Below are 13,397 nucleotides of genomic sequence, written 5' to 3'. Positions count from 1 at the left end.
CTCTAGGTAACAGAAAGGGTGTCAATATAGGAGACAATGGAGTGAGGAAAGTTGTTGTTGTTTGGTGTTTTATGATGCAAAGCAACTAGGTTAGCTGTAACAAACAACTATTAAAAAATAATAGTGAAAGTACGATAAAGCATTAAGGTAAATTAAGTTAAACCAAAAACAGTGGCCCAATAACTGGCCCCAGTGGTCTGATAAAAACGTAAATCAAATTAAAACAGCCCATGGTCCGTAACAAATTAAAAACATTTGTAATGTCACTATTGCCAATGAGACTGTCCAATGTCAGGGGTAAAAACATGTCTAAAACTGTGCTGTTGCTCACAGTCCTGATGACAGCAAGACAGTAAAATATGAGCTATTGTGACTTGAGGGTCACATTGGGGCATCAGTCCTGGGTAAAGGAAAGTGATGAGTTAAAAAAACTGTGATCAATGTGTAGTCTAATGAGGACAACTTCCTCCTCCTGATCCTTACAGAAACAAGATGACCAAAGTCCAATAGAAGGTTCTATCTGGAAAAGCTTCTTGTCATGTTGCTCACTCTAAAGTCAACTGTCAATTAGCATGGAGCTGAACTTTGAATAAAGGGCCATATAGTCCATGTATGGAACAGGTATGTCAGCAATAGCACCAGAGCAGACAGATTTAGCTACAGTGTCAGTGAGCTCTTTCCTGCAAATTCCATGTGGCCTGGTATCCAGAAAAACTGGATAAAGGTAGATGATAAAGAGAAATGGGTTAGTCGGTTATGAATATTGATGATAATAGGGTGAGAAGTAAAGTACAATTATTCCAGAAACTGTAGAGGGAATCTTGTTTTCAACCACTGAATCACATCAAACCATGGCAGAGCCCACAGAGTCACCTAATTTTGAACCATTCATATAAATGGAAATGGAAGGATGGTTCAAAAGTTGTTCAGCAAATAGAAAAAGGTACTTCCAATTGGGAGAATCCACAGATGACTTAAGGAAAGGTCACACTTAGGGATGGTAATGTCATGGTGGAATGGGCTGACCTGCAGAGACAGCAATGTCATCCAAAGGCAGACCTAATTCAGCCAACTACATCTGGATATGAAGACCAAAAGGAACAATGATAAACAATCTATTCTGAAAAATATGTCCCACTGAGGAAGGAAAACACAACCCTAGGTGGGATGCTGTGGTAAGGATCAAAGTTTTGAAGCATACAATAAAAACAGTTGTAAACATTGGAGGTGTAGAGGAGGTTCATGAGACTCAGTGTATAAACTCTGGACTGGGGAAGTGCAGAAAGCCCCTGTGCAAAGCTGAAGCCCCAGATGGTGAATAGGGTCCAACACCTTTAAGACCTAGGTTCTGGTAGAGCCATAGACCAGAGACTCATGGTGCAGTTTGGATCAAATGACAGCACAATAGATATTTAGCAACAGAACATCAATCCACTCCTCAAGAGGTGGAAGAGAAGACATGTTCAGTGCCTTTGTACACTTGATGCATAGTTGTTTTAATGTGTGGAATGAAAGTCAACTTGCAGTCAAATATAAGCCCCAAGAACTTTGCCTCAGGAACCACAGGAAGTACAACTTCACTGAGACACTTGAGATTGGGGTGAATACAACATTGGTGGCAAAAGTGCATGCAAATAGTTTTAGAGAGAATAAAGATAAAACTGTATGCTGTGCTACACTTCAGTAAAGGATTGAGGGTAGTTTGTAGCTGCTGCTCAATAAACCTCATGCCTGATGACTGACAAAAGGTGTGGAAGTCTTCAATAGAGTTCATTTGCAACTGTAGAGGGGAGTTGTCCAGTAATGGCATTAATCTTATAATGAAAAGTATGACACTCAAGACACAGCCCTGATGGACTCCATGTTCTGTGGGAAAGTGTCAAACTCACACAAACTTGGAATCATCAGTTCACTACAAAAATGTTTGATAGAAATGATTAAATTGCAATGCAACCCATAAGAGTGGAAGTCTATCAAAGCGCCACACCTCCATGTAGTACCATAAGCTTTCTCATGAAGGAGGAGGAAAAAAAAACAACCCATAACAGAAAAAAGATGTTTGCTTGAGAAAGGTTTCCCTGAATAATGTTACAAATCAAATTAGGTGGTCCAACATGGTTTGCTGTCATCAACACATACACTGAGTGGATGAGAGAGGTTGTTTGATTCAAGGACCTGAACAAGACAAGCAGCATTAACCATCCTCTCTGAGATTTTACAGAGACAACTCATTAAAGCAAATGGCAAGTAGTCTGAAGGAATCTTGGGATCCTACCTGGGTTTGGAAAAAGGGAGGACAATAGCCCAATACAAAGCACCAGGAAAAGCATTCTGCTAGATACAGTTAAAAACAACCAGAAGATTAGTAAGAGAGGCAGGAGAGAAATGGTGCAGCATCTAGTAGTGAATATCATAAGGTCCAACTGATGTACTGCCAGACTGACAAAGAGCAAGTTTGAGTTCCATCTGTGTAAAGGGGTGATTAAATCCACAGAGACAATCAGCCCAAGAGGAAAGAAGCAATGCTCTTCCCAGAATCTTTATGGCTAATGTGGAAAATGAAGCAGAATAAAAGCTTTTGCAGCAAGTATTGAGGATGCTTAATCATTGGACTTTAACACCAGAAATTCAGACACTCATAATCAAATGCAGGCAGGTAAGAAGAACACACTTCGCAACACGTGATACAGCTATCAAAACACAGATCAACAGAATAAATGCAAAAATTAAACAACAAATTAAAATAGCAAAAGAAACAAGTTGGCATAACTTTTGCAAAAACTTAGAAAAAACCAAGAACAACCCAAAAGAATTTTGGAAAACAATTTAAGAGTATTTCTTCCAACAAAAACACAAATTACTTACTGCAACACATCATACAACAACACAATCGCAAAGACGGACTCAGAGAAAGCTGACCTATTAGCTGACTACTATGAATCCTCCTTCAGTAACCTAAAATCGGCTGACTTTAACACACGACACCAACAATATGTTAACAACTACATACAAATCGATCTTCCTTCACACCAAAATTCCACAGTAAGACACTAGAAAACTATTAAGTTCAATCAGTAGAAAAATCATCACCACAGAACTCAAATTTAACATTAAAAACTTGAAAAACACTTCACATGGACATGATCAAATACTAAATATTATTCTCAAAAAAGATTCCAGTGTTCTATTACAACATCTCACAAGTATCATGAATATCTCATTAGCAACTGATTATTACCATAACACATGGAAAAAAGCCATTATCACCACAATACTAAAGAAACAAACAGGTCAAATCCTGATAACTTCCTACTCATCAGTCTGTTGTCTTGGCAAATTGAGGGAGAAAATCTTTTCAAATTGACTCCTCCATTTCTGTGAAATAAATAACATCCTACCCGAATCTCAAAACGCTTCCAGGAGAAACAGACAAACAATAGATCACCTCACACAACTCACTGAATTAATTTACAAAGCATTTAACAACAATCAAGTAACCATAGGTGTATTTTTAGACGTTAAAAAAAAAAGCACTTGACAGTGTTTGGCATAATGCCATTAAGTATAAATTAACCCATCTGAAAATAAATCACACTGTTATTAAATAGATATCAAACTTCTTAACTGATAGAACAGCTCAAGTAAAGGTCAATAAAACTTTATCAAAATCTTTCAATATAACTGCAGGAGTGACCCAAGGATCTGTCCTGTCACCACTCCTGTACATTCTTTTTGTCAGTGATATACCTTTTCCCAGTTTAAAGTACACTTACAATTCACAATATGCAGATGACATTGCTATCTGGAGTATCTCTAGAAACCCACTAATGGCCACGTCTCGCGTTCAAGAAACACTAAATAATATCACGAGCTGGAGCAACAAGTGGAGAGTAGTTTTAAATCCAACAAACACACAAGCAATCACTTTTTATAGAAAATTAAAAAGACACAGAAAAACTCTGACAAAAGTAAACATCACACTCGCCAATACGCCTATCATCATGAGCAGACACATCACATTCCTTGGTATCACATTTGACTTAAGATTAACATGGAAAAAACATGTCAATAACATACACTCATCCATCAAAAAATGCATTTCACATTCAATGACCATATCTATCAAACTACACACCAGAGAGTATCATCCAAATATACAACGTTTACATCCGTCCGTTAATAGAATACAGATGTCAAGTCATATGTAATGTCTAACAACACACTAGAAAAAATCCAAGTACAACACAATAAAATAATAAAAGCAGCAAATAAACTACCATCATACACACCTGTAAGCTACGTACACCAAATCAGTAACCTACCAACTCTTAGAAACAGGCTCACAGAAATATACAAATATTATTTAAAAGCAGAACACAGAAATCAACTAACTGCATCATTATGTAAATTAGCCAGTGTACCTACAAAATACATTTCACCATATAACATATTTCAACAATCACAATTCACTCAACAAGAAACAAGAAACTTTAAAAGAAACAATCATCCTAAACATCTATAAAACAAAACAAAGGCTAACCTCATTCAAAAGCGCATGAGCCTGATGGACATCTTTAGGAACAAGCTGTCTGAATCCTTCTATTTTGGGTTTCTGTAAATACAGAACAAAACACTGTCACTATTTAAGGAGAATGTTTCATTAATTATTTTTTCTTGTGAAAAACATCAGGGTTGCTAGATTGGTAAAAAAAAGCAAATAAATTATTCACAGCACTAAGAGTATTGTCTTTTCAAAATATAAAGGTAACAGAAAACAAGAGCAATGAAACATTGTGGACTACGATAATCAAGATACACAAACTCAAAGAGAGGTCACTCAGAATGCAGATTGTCTTTCCACGTTCCTTTTAATCTGACCTTTATGAATTTCCATTCATTGGTGTGTAAAAAATAGCATTTCAAATATGTTTTTTGTGTTCCACAAGTCGCTGCCCAGAAAGCCTTTAGTTTCTACTTACACAAGCCTTCAAATAATTAAGAGTTCTCTCTGCAAATTTAATTTTATAATTACATACATTTAACAATAGCTTTATTTCGATTTATTGTTACACGCTTTCATCGTAATTGTTAGAAAGTTTGTCACTTTTCATGTCATTTTTCTCATTTTACTTTGTTGGTCTTATAATTCTTTTTTCCTGATTTTGGCTACCTTAAAATTAATGTTTAATACATGAATGGTTAAGCATAATATGCTCCCTTTAATTCTGAATAAAAAAACTGAAGGTTTTTTCTATGTTCTACTGATAAAAAGGGTTATTATTCAATTCCTTGTTACAATGATCCATGAAGAAGTTATAGCTAAGCTGTTCCACATTCATTTATTTAAGAAATTGTTATTAAACATTCATATGGCAAAATTCTGCAATATGTTTTTGTTAGTAAAGATGTAATTTGTGAACAGTTTCAAAATTTGAGTGTCGTATAAAATGTTTGGTTACAAAAGATTAAGTTGAGGATGCTTCAAAATATTTATGGAATTTCAACGGAAGTATGAATAGGTGATAGACTAAAGTGTACCTCAGGAAGTTTGTACAATTTTAAGGTTCTCTGCATAGTCATGTTCCGACTCAGGTGGGAAAACTTAACATCAATCAATTTTCGAGGATTTAGAGAGCGATGCCAATACCTGAAAAAGGGTGAAAAAATGAATAACTTCTTCATACACTTCAGGTTAATTTCATAAAGTTATAAAAGAAACCTTTGACATTAGAAGTTCTGGAATCGTTGTGTGTTTTAATAAAACTATTTTAATATATCTAAGAAGCTATAAAAGTTAAATGTTGGCATAGATTTTTTAGACTAATTGAAAGACTGTACATTCGAAACATCACCCACCTACAGGTTCCTATAGGCTTTGGCAGAACTACACCTGCTGTGTACACTGCTTGGAATATTCCTTGCAAGTTCACTCTTCTTGTAATTTCTCGAATGAGTACAGGAGCCATTCGCTTGGATCTAAGTTTCTTGTGGACACACAAAAAGTTAATTTCCACCATTTTCTGAACACTGAAAGAAAGAGAAAGACCAGGCTACATAATTCTAAATTTCAATGTCTAATAAGCACACAAATAAAAAAAAAAAAGTGTAGTTGCAATACCTACTTGTTTCATGGGGTAAACAGTAATAGTGAGTGTTTTTTCTCAAGTACCAATTCTAATGGGATAATACTGAACAACACAGAAGAAACTTAGTGTTTATCACTTTGGTATCTGATATAATCTCAAAACTTACACTACAATATTACAATAATAAGAACGATATTGAAAAATACTACTGTATACGAAATAAAAGCATGTCCTTTCTTTTATAAGCTAAAACTATTATCTTGAATCATGACTACTACTACACCAAAACTTAAACCAATCTTTCATGGCCAGTTTATCTGTAAAATGTTCATATTTTCGGTACAGCACTTACAAATATATAGTGAAATTCTTCACATAATTCTGAGCTTTTATAGATTTATGTCCAAACAGCATGAACAGTAACAAGCTTCATACATTTCCAACAAAATCCTAACATAAAACAATATGAAGTACAACAGAATAGGTCTAAACAGATTTATGAATAAAGTGGACAAAACATAAAATTGAACAAATACAGAATAATCCAAAGTGAAAGTCCAATTAATTATAAAATAAACATTTTAATACTTCAGAGAAAAGAGTTTAATAAACAAGGAAAGAGTTAATATTGAGATTTTGGAACAACAAGTCGTTTAAACACTAAAGAGAAATGATAAGTTTTGACAGCCCCAGTTGTAATGCAGAAGACCAAAGTTAATTTTAAACTTAACTGATCAAGTTGAAATGCTTCTAGCTGAAACCCTGATTATGTGCACAAAAGTTACAAGAAACAATACGGATTTATTGAACATCAAAAATTTAATAACATAAACCTAAAAAAATATTATGTAAGATGTAAAAAAGAATTTCATCTACATAATCAGAACCAGCAGGAAAGAGTTTGCTTTTCATACTATGCAACAGTAAAATGAACATGTAATCTAAGTTATTTGATATCTTTGTTGTTATTTGTGGAATTTTTGTGTAAAATGTTTTAATTACTTGCACATAAAGTAGTCTTAATAAAGTTTTTGCAGTTGGCAATATTTTCACATCTCCAGTTAAGTACATCAAACATGCTTGTTTTTGTAGTTCTAGCTTCATAAAGCTTTACTAACCTGTAACATGGTAAGAAATTTTGTGTTTGAATCAGCTTTGGTCTTTAGAACCAGCTGTGTAAAATAGTATAGATTATAAACAAATGTTTTTCAAGTAAATAGGTGTTTCCTTATTATAAATACCTCTGAGCCTTAGCTATAACCTTTCCAACTCCTATTCTGAACTTAAATTATAATTTTAATATGTTTGCAGATATGGTATTAGCTAACACAATACTGGTTACTGCAACAATAACTATTACAATATTAATAAAAAAAAGGACTTTAAATTTCTCATTAGCTCTAACACTTATAAATACTTCACTGTTGCTAATCTTTTAAGAATCAGGTTTTGTTAAATACTGATTGGTTCCCTTGATACTAGCTCATAACACTGGCTATGGATTAAAGATATACACAGCAGTTGGAATAAATACTAACGTACTGGTCATAAACTCTTATTGTGGCAGGAACAGCACAGATGAAACCCACAAGTTTGTTACTTTTCTCAACCCATACACCACAATGCCATTCCTGTAACCATCCTGGTGGCTGAAGTGCCCTAAACAGTAAACAAAATATAAATAAGTTTAATAAAACAACAACCAATAGAACACTATTTTATATTGTTGTCTAACCTGTGAAAATAGTGTACCTGGGGAACGAACTAGCTAACCAAAAACCCAGTTTGTCCTTTAATTTGAAATGGTCAATTTACTTAGATTTGGCTAAAAAATTCTGTAAAAAGGGAGAAAAAGAATCATTTTATTAACATAGAGCACAAAATTTCATACATACAAATTTTCAATTTATATTATTCTGAGAATGTCAAAGTTTTCTTTACACAACTTCATGAATATCCACCCCACACCCAATTTTTTTTTTCTCTAAACAACAAAACTGTAGCTTAGGAGTGTGAGTGTGTGTTGTTTATTTGAAACATTTACGGACAATGTTGTTTGGAACATTTGCAGTTATGCATAATTTATATTGAAGCAAAGTCTTCAAACCTTACTAATAATCCATCTAAAATATGTGAATAATAATTACACTAATTATTATAGTATTTTAAGAATTTTCATTGGTATTTACTGAAACTTTTGAGGTAGCTTACTGCAGTTATTTGACAAATGAACCAAGATCTCAGCTTTGCATTTAGTTTGAAACTTTAGGTATTTTTGAATAAAATTAACATAATCCTGTTCTGACATGTAAGTAAACAGGAAGTTAAAAAATGCAGTCAAATCTATATAGCATTTTTAGAGAATGAGTGATTAACAATTATAATGAACAAAGAACATAACTTATAAATTAATTTTAATTTTTTTCCATTCCATAACAAAACGTGTAACTTCTGTGAACAAAGAATCAAAAATAGTGGTCAAAAGTAACTAATTCATGCCTTGTTAAAATGACTGCTTCAAACTGGAGATTAATTATTTTTCACAAGTCTTTAAATTACAAATTGTTGAGAATGCATGTGTGTTTTCTTATAGCAAAGCACATTGGCCTATCTGCTATATACACCAAGGGGAATCGAAGCCCTGATCTTAGTTGTAAATCCATAGACTAACCACTTTCCCACAGAGGGACTTTTAGAATGTAAAATTTTACTGATCTACAACTTAAAATTTAGTCTAAGTTTAATCTTATACCAGCAATCCCATAATATCACAAACTTGAAATATCAGACTTGATAAGTCTCACACCAATGGCCATGAATTTCATGAAATTTGACCCTCTGTCCTTCATTCACAGCCCACGGTGTAAATCTCAGAAACTTTATGTTCAACCACCCTAAGCATTAGTTATTTCATGCATTACAGCCCCTTACTATCATAAAAAGACATTTGGAGGTTAGCCTCTCTTCTAATGATTTATTATCATTTCCAACAATCACTTGTGAATGAAAATGGGAAAAAATTTAAATGATTCATTTCCATCCTATTCTTGTCAAAACAAAGGGAAGATATTAACTTTTACTGTAAATTTTAAAGATTCCTTTATGTATACTAAATCAAATTTGTGCACAATTCATAAATTTTTCATTAAAATATGTTAAACTTTCCAGTTTCAATAACATGCCATTGTATTTGAGATGCTATGCCATGCATAATGCTTTTAGAATATTACATATACCTTGCAATCTCAATCTTGGGAATAAACCAACCCTAGCATCCTTTAAACAACACAGAAATAATACACTCCAGGTTGCCTGCACCAGTTGTTTTTTCTCCCCAACAGGGAAAAAAAAAATATTCATGTGAGATACACTTTTTTTTACTGTGGCTAACTTTATTTCCTAGTGAGTATTTTGGGTAAGGGTTTTATACCATAACATATTAAAACTGAATAAAATTTTGTCATAAATGCTTTTAAGATTTCTTCCAATTGCATATTTTCAGCATCCATGAGCCATTACTTATAAAAAAACACCTATACAGACAGGAAACTCCACTTGAATTATGCACATCCTAATACCTAATGAACAATGAATTACTTACCACTTAAGGAAGTCAGGTGAGTAGTCAAATCTGAACAGGTTATCATCATCCTCAACATAGTTTTCATTGAGCAGAAGGTACAGTTCCTTCAACTAGATACAAAACCAAAAATATATATGACAATCATTTTGTATTAAGAAACTTCTTTCTAATTAACATCATGAATACATAACAAATGTTTCTTTGCTAAGTAGTCTTTCAAATGTTAATATTTTCCTACACTGAAAATAAATCAGGTCATCCCATTAGTAATGTCCAAAAATTTAATACAGAAAGTGCACCATCATTTCTGTCTTTGTAGAAGGCTTTAATGCCTATAATATGCAGTAGGACATGTACAAAAATGTTCAGACAAATAAAAGAAACTAACCCAACTCCACTTTTTCAAATCATTAATCAAATAAACCCTTATTAAACAGTGCAGCAGAAACTACACAAAACATTCAAGGTGTTTATGGTGCTAAGTCCTCAGTGAAAGAAAATGTCAAAGGTAGTTTCAGAAGTTCAGATCAGGTGACTACAGCACAAGTGATGTGCCACGTTCAGGTTGTCCTGTCGAGTTTAATGATGACTTGATGCTGGCTGCACGTGATGAAGATTGTGCTCTAACAGTTGAAGAACTAGTACAGAAGCTTAATTCAACCCATTAAACAGTTCACCATTATCTGCAACAGCTTGGAAAGATGTCAAAACTTGGAAAATGGTTCCCCCACGATTTGACAGAAGTCAGCCTCAGAGCAAGAGTGAACATTTGCACTTCTCTGCACTCTTGTAAACGTAACTGATCTTTTTTGAACAGGTTAGTGACTGAAGATGAAAAATGAATATTCTATAAAAATGTTAAGTGCTGCATACAATGGCTCAGTACAGGTAAACTGACTAAGGCACAGCCCAAAATGATCCTCCATCCTAGAAAAGTCTTGTTAAGCATTTGGTGGGATATTTTGGTGTGATCCACTTTGAGTTGCTGCCACTCAATGTAACGATTATGAGACTTCTATTGGCAACAGTTAGAGCACTTGAATGTTGCACTGAAAGAAAAGAGGCCTGCTTTGATCAATCGTAAAGGTGTTGTGTCACATCACGATAATGCACAGTTCCATACAGCAAGAATCACACTAGTAAAGATTGAAGAGCTAGACTAGGGAAAACTTCCACATCCTCCTTATTTTCCAGACCTTGTCCCATCTGATTATCATCTATTCTAGAGCTTGCAAAACTATCTTGATGGAAAAGAGCTTGGAACATATGAAGATGTCAAAACTACATTATTTTCTTTCAAACCCCAACAATATTATATAGAAATGACATTCAGAAGCTTGTGAATTGTAGGCAGGAAGTAATTAGTGATAATGGAACATACATTACTGATTAAATAACATTAAAAGTGTTTGACATCCTTTCTCTTCTGCATGTAACAACCTTCACCAACAGGAATGCAACACAACTTCCTATTGCAGCTGATCCTAATCTTCACTTCAAGATTAGGCACACAAAAAAATACTGGAAGTGAGGAGGATGGGTTAGAAGGGTGAAAGGATGTAAGTACCTATTGGTTGAATGGTTGGTTGGTTGGCATTTATTAGCACAAAGCATCTAGGCTATTTGCAGATATAGGCCATGGCAAGTCTCTATCACAATGATAGGAAAATGATCATTGTCAACCCTCAAAGGAAATTAAGAGGAAAGTGAATGGGAGAGATCAACAGCAGTAAATACTGACTAGGTGCAGGAAAATACGTATAAGAACCAGTACTGAGGTTGTGATCTGACCCCTCCCATCAATATCAACACCACCTCAGAGGGATACATCCATTAAAATCCCCACGATTAAAATGGGAGAGAGTAACTGTTCAACAAGGGCATCTAGGTCTGACTGATCATAGATCTCTTCAGAAGAAAGGTAGAGAGAACAAATAGTGATGGTATGACCCACAGAAACAGATGGCTACAGCCTCCAAGGATGTGCTGAGTGGCAAAGACAGGGTGGGAGCATGCTGATCAACCAGCACTTGTCATTTTTGTACAAAGAAAACTGCCAAAGTGTGACTGCATCTGCAGGTTTCAGAAACATTTCCTGTTAGAATGATAAAAATCAATCAAGTGTCGTCTATATTCAAATGAAAACCCCAACAGTTCCACTGCAAAAAAGTGGTTACTTTTATTTATGTGGAGAAGAATGGGGCAGGGAACTCTTCTGTTTTCCACCACATTTTTTCTTTATTGGATGGAGGTCTATCAACCTCCATGGATCCTGCCCTGGGTTTAGTAGCCAGGTCTCTGTTTGTGGACAAAGATTCCAGCAACTGAGGGCATGAATGAGTAATTGTTTTACATCTCAGGGCTGCAGAAGAGGGTGGACCTGAGGAAGCACCCAAAGCCAAAGGAAGTGGACTCAGGCAGTGGTAGGGAAAGAAATGGAAATAGATGTAGATTCATCAGCTCTTTTAACCATGAAGGGCAAAAGATTCAAATGTTTTGCAAATGACTGCTGGAAGCAGAGAGATCTGTCTGCACTCCTGCTGTAGCAGTGGAACATAGTGCAGCAGCATGTGTCTAAGATGTAGTGGGGAAGAATAACTTGTGAGCCTCTGGGTAAGAGATATTGTTTAATGTCTTCAATATGGCTATGCGTGTTAAGGCGTGCAACTCGTAATCTGAGGGTCGCGGGTTCGCATCCCTGTCGTTCCAAACATGCTCGCCCTTTCAGCAGTGGGGGCATTATAATGTTAAGGTCAATCCCACTTTCCATTGGTAAAAGAGTAGCCCAAGAGTTGGCGGTGGGTGGTGTTGACTAGCTGCCTTCCCTCTAGTCTATACTCACTGCTAAATTAGGGACAGCTAGCACAGATAGCCCTCGAGTAGCTTTGTGTGAATTTCAAAAACAAACAAACAAACAATTATTGTCTTCAAGCATTGCACCTCTTTCTCCTCCATCCATTTAGGGCAAAAAATAGAGTAAGATGGGTGTGAACCATTACAGTTAATACATGTGGTTACAATTCATCATGACTTTTGCCACCACAATGAATATGTGTTAAAGAACCATGACATGATGTCTTCAAGTGGCTGAACCATGAACACTGGAAACATCTAAGAGGGTTGGAAATGTAAGGCTGTACTTTACAGTTCAAGTAACCTTTGATGGTAATAAACCCACTTGAAGTAAAAATGCATCTCACAAAGACTGGTGTTGGTATTAACACTTTTATTAATAAAGCAGAGAACAACATTTTGACCTTCCTAGGTCATCTTCAGGTTAACAAAGAGAGAGTTTGCAACTTACCATTGCTTTATTAATAAAAGTTCAGACAAGTTCCTTTGAATGTGGCAAGAGGACGTAGTGATAAACATTAATATCTGAACATTATTAGGTATCATAATGTTCTTTAAATATTTCTCAACTATAACTCCTCTGGAAGAATTAAAAGTTACTGATGGTAAATCCCAAATGGCCTTTGATTTCAAGAGGAGTTTGATATGTTGTGGTAAAGATGGTTTCACCAAAATATCTCTAAAGTGCAACATCTTTACTGACTTGGGGGACCAAGCACACCCCTATAATCACTTTTGAATAAAAAAAAAAAGAGAGACATTTGTCCTAAGAACTTCTCGTATAAGGAATGCATAATTAAAAACTGAGATACAGAATCTGACTGTGATGGTAACTGTACAACAGTCATCCATGCATGGTCATTTTCCAATAATCA

General features: G+C 34.9%; 1 protein-coding gene across 3 annotated transcripts in view; it reads right to left on the bottom strand.

The window, feature by feature from the left end:
• LOC143246544 (glycylpeptide N-tetradecanoyltransferase 2-like) overlaps nt 1-13,397 on the bottom strand; it is a 50,942-nt gene that overhangs the window by 18,351 nt on the left and 19,194 nt on the right. For all 3 annotated transcript variants that reach the window (XM_076493435.1, XM_076493433.1, XM_076493434.1), the window contains 5 exons: nt 9,688-9,779; nt 7,629-7,745; nt 5,857-6,027; nt 5,539-5,647; nt 4,541-4,612 (listed from right to left, as the gene is read on the bottom strand). In XM_076493435.1, the coding sequence (XP_076349550.1) occupies nt 4,541-4,612; nt 5,539-5,647; nt 5,857-6,027; nt 7,629-7,745; nt 9,688-9,779 (561 nt within the window). The remainder of the gene's footprint in view (nt 1-4,540; nt 4,613-5,538; nt 5,648-5,856; nt 6,028-7,628; nt 7,746-9,687; nt 9,780-13,397) is intronic.

This window comes from Tachypleus tridentatus, chromosome 3, assembly GCF_004210375.1.
Source record: "Tachypleus tridentatus isolate NWPU-2018 chromosome 3, ASM421037v1, whole genome shotgun sequence".
Taxonomy (NCBI): Eukaryota; Metazoa; Arthropoda; class Merostomata; order Xiphosura; family Limulidae; genus Tachypleus; species Tachypleus tridentatus.
Note: the sequence above shows the minus strand (reverse complement) of the source record. Positions and strands in the feature narration are given on the sequence as shown.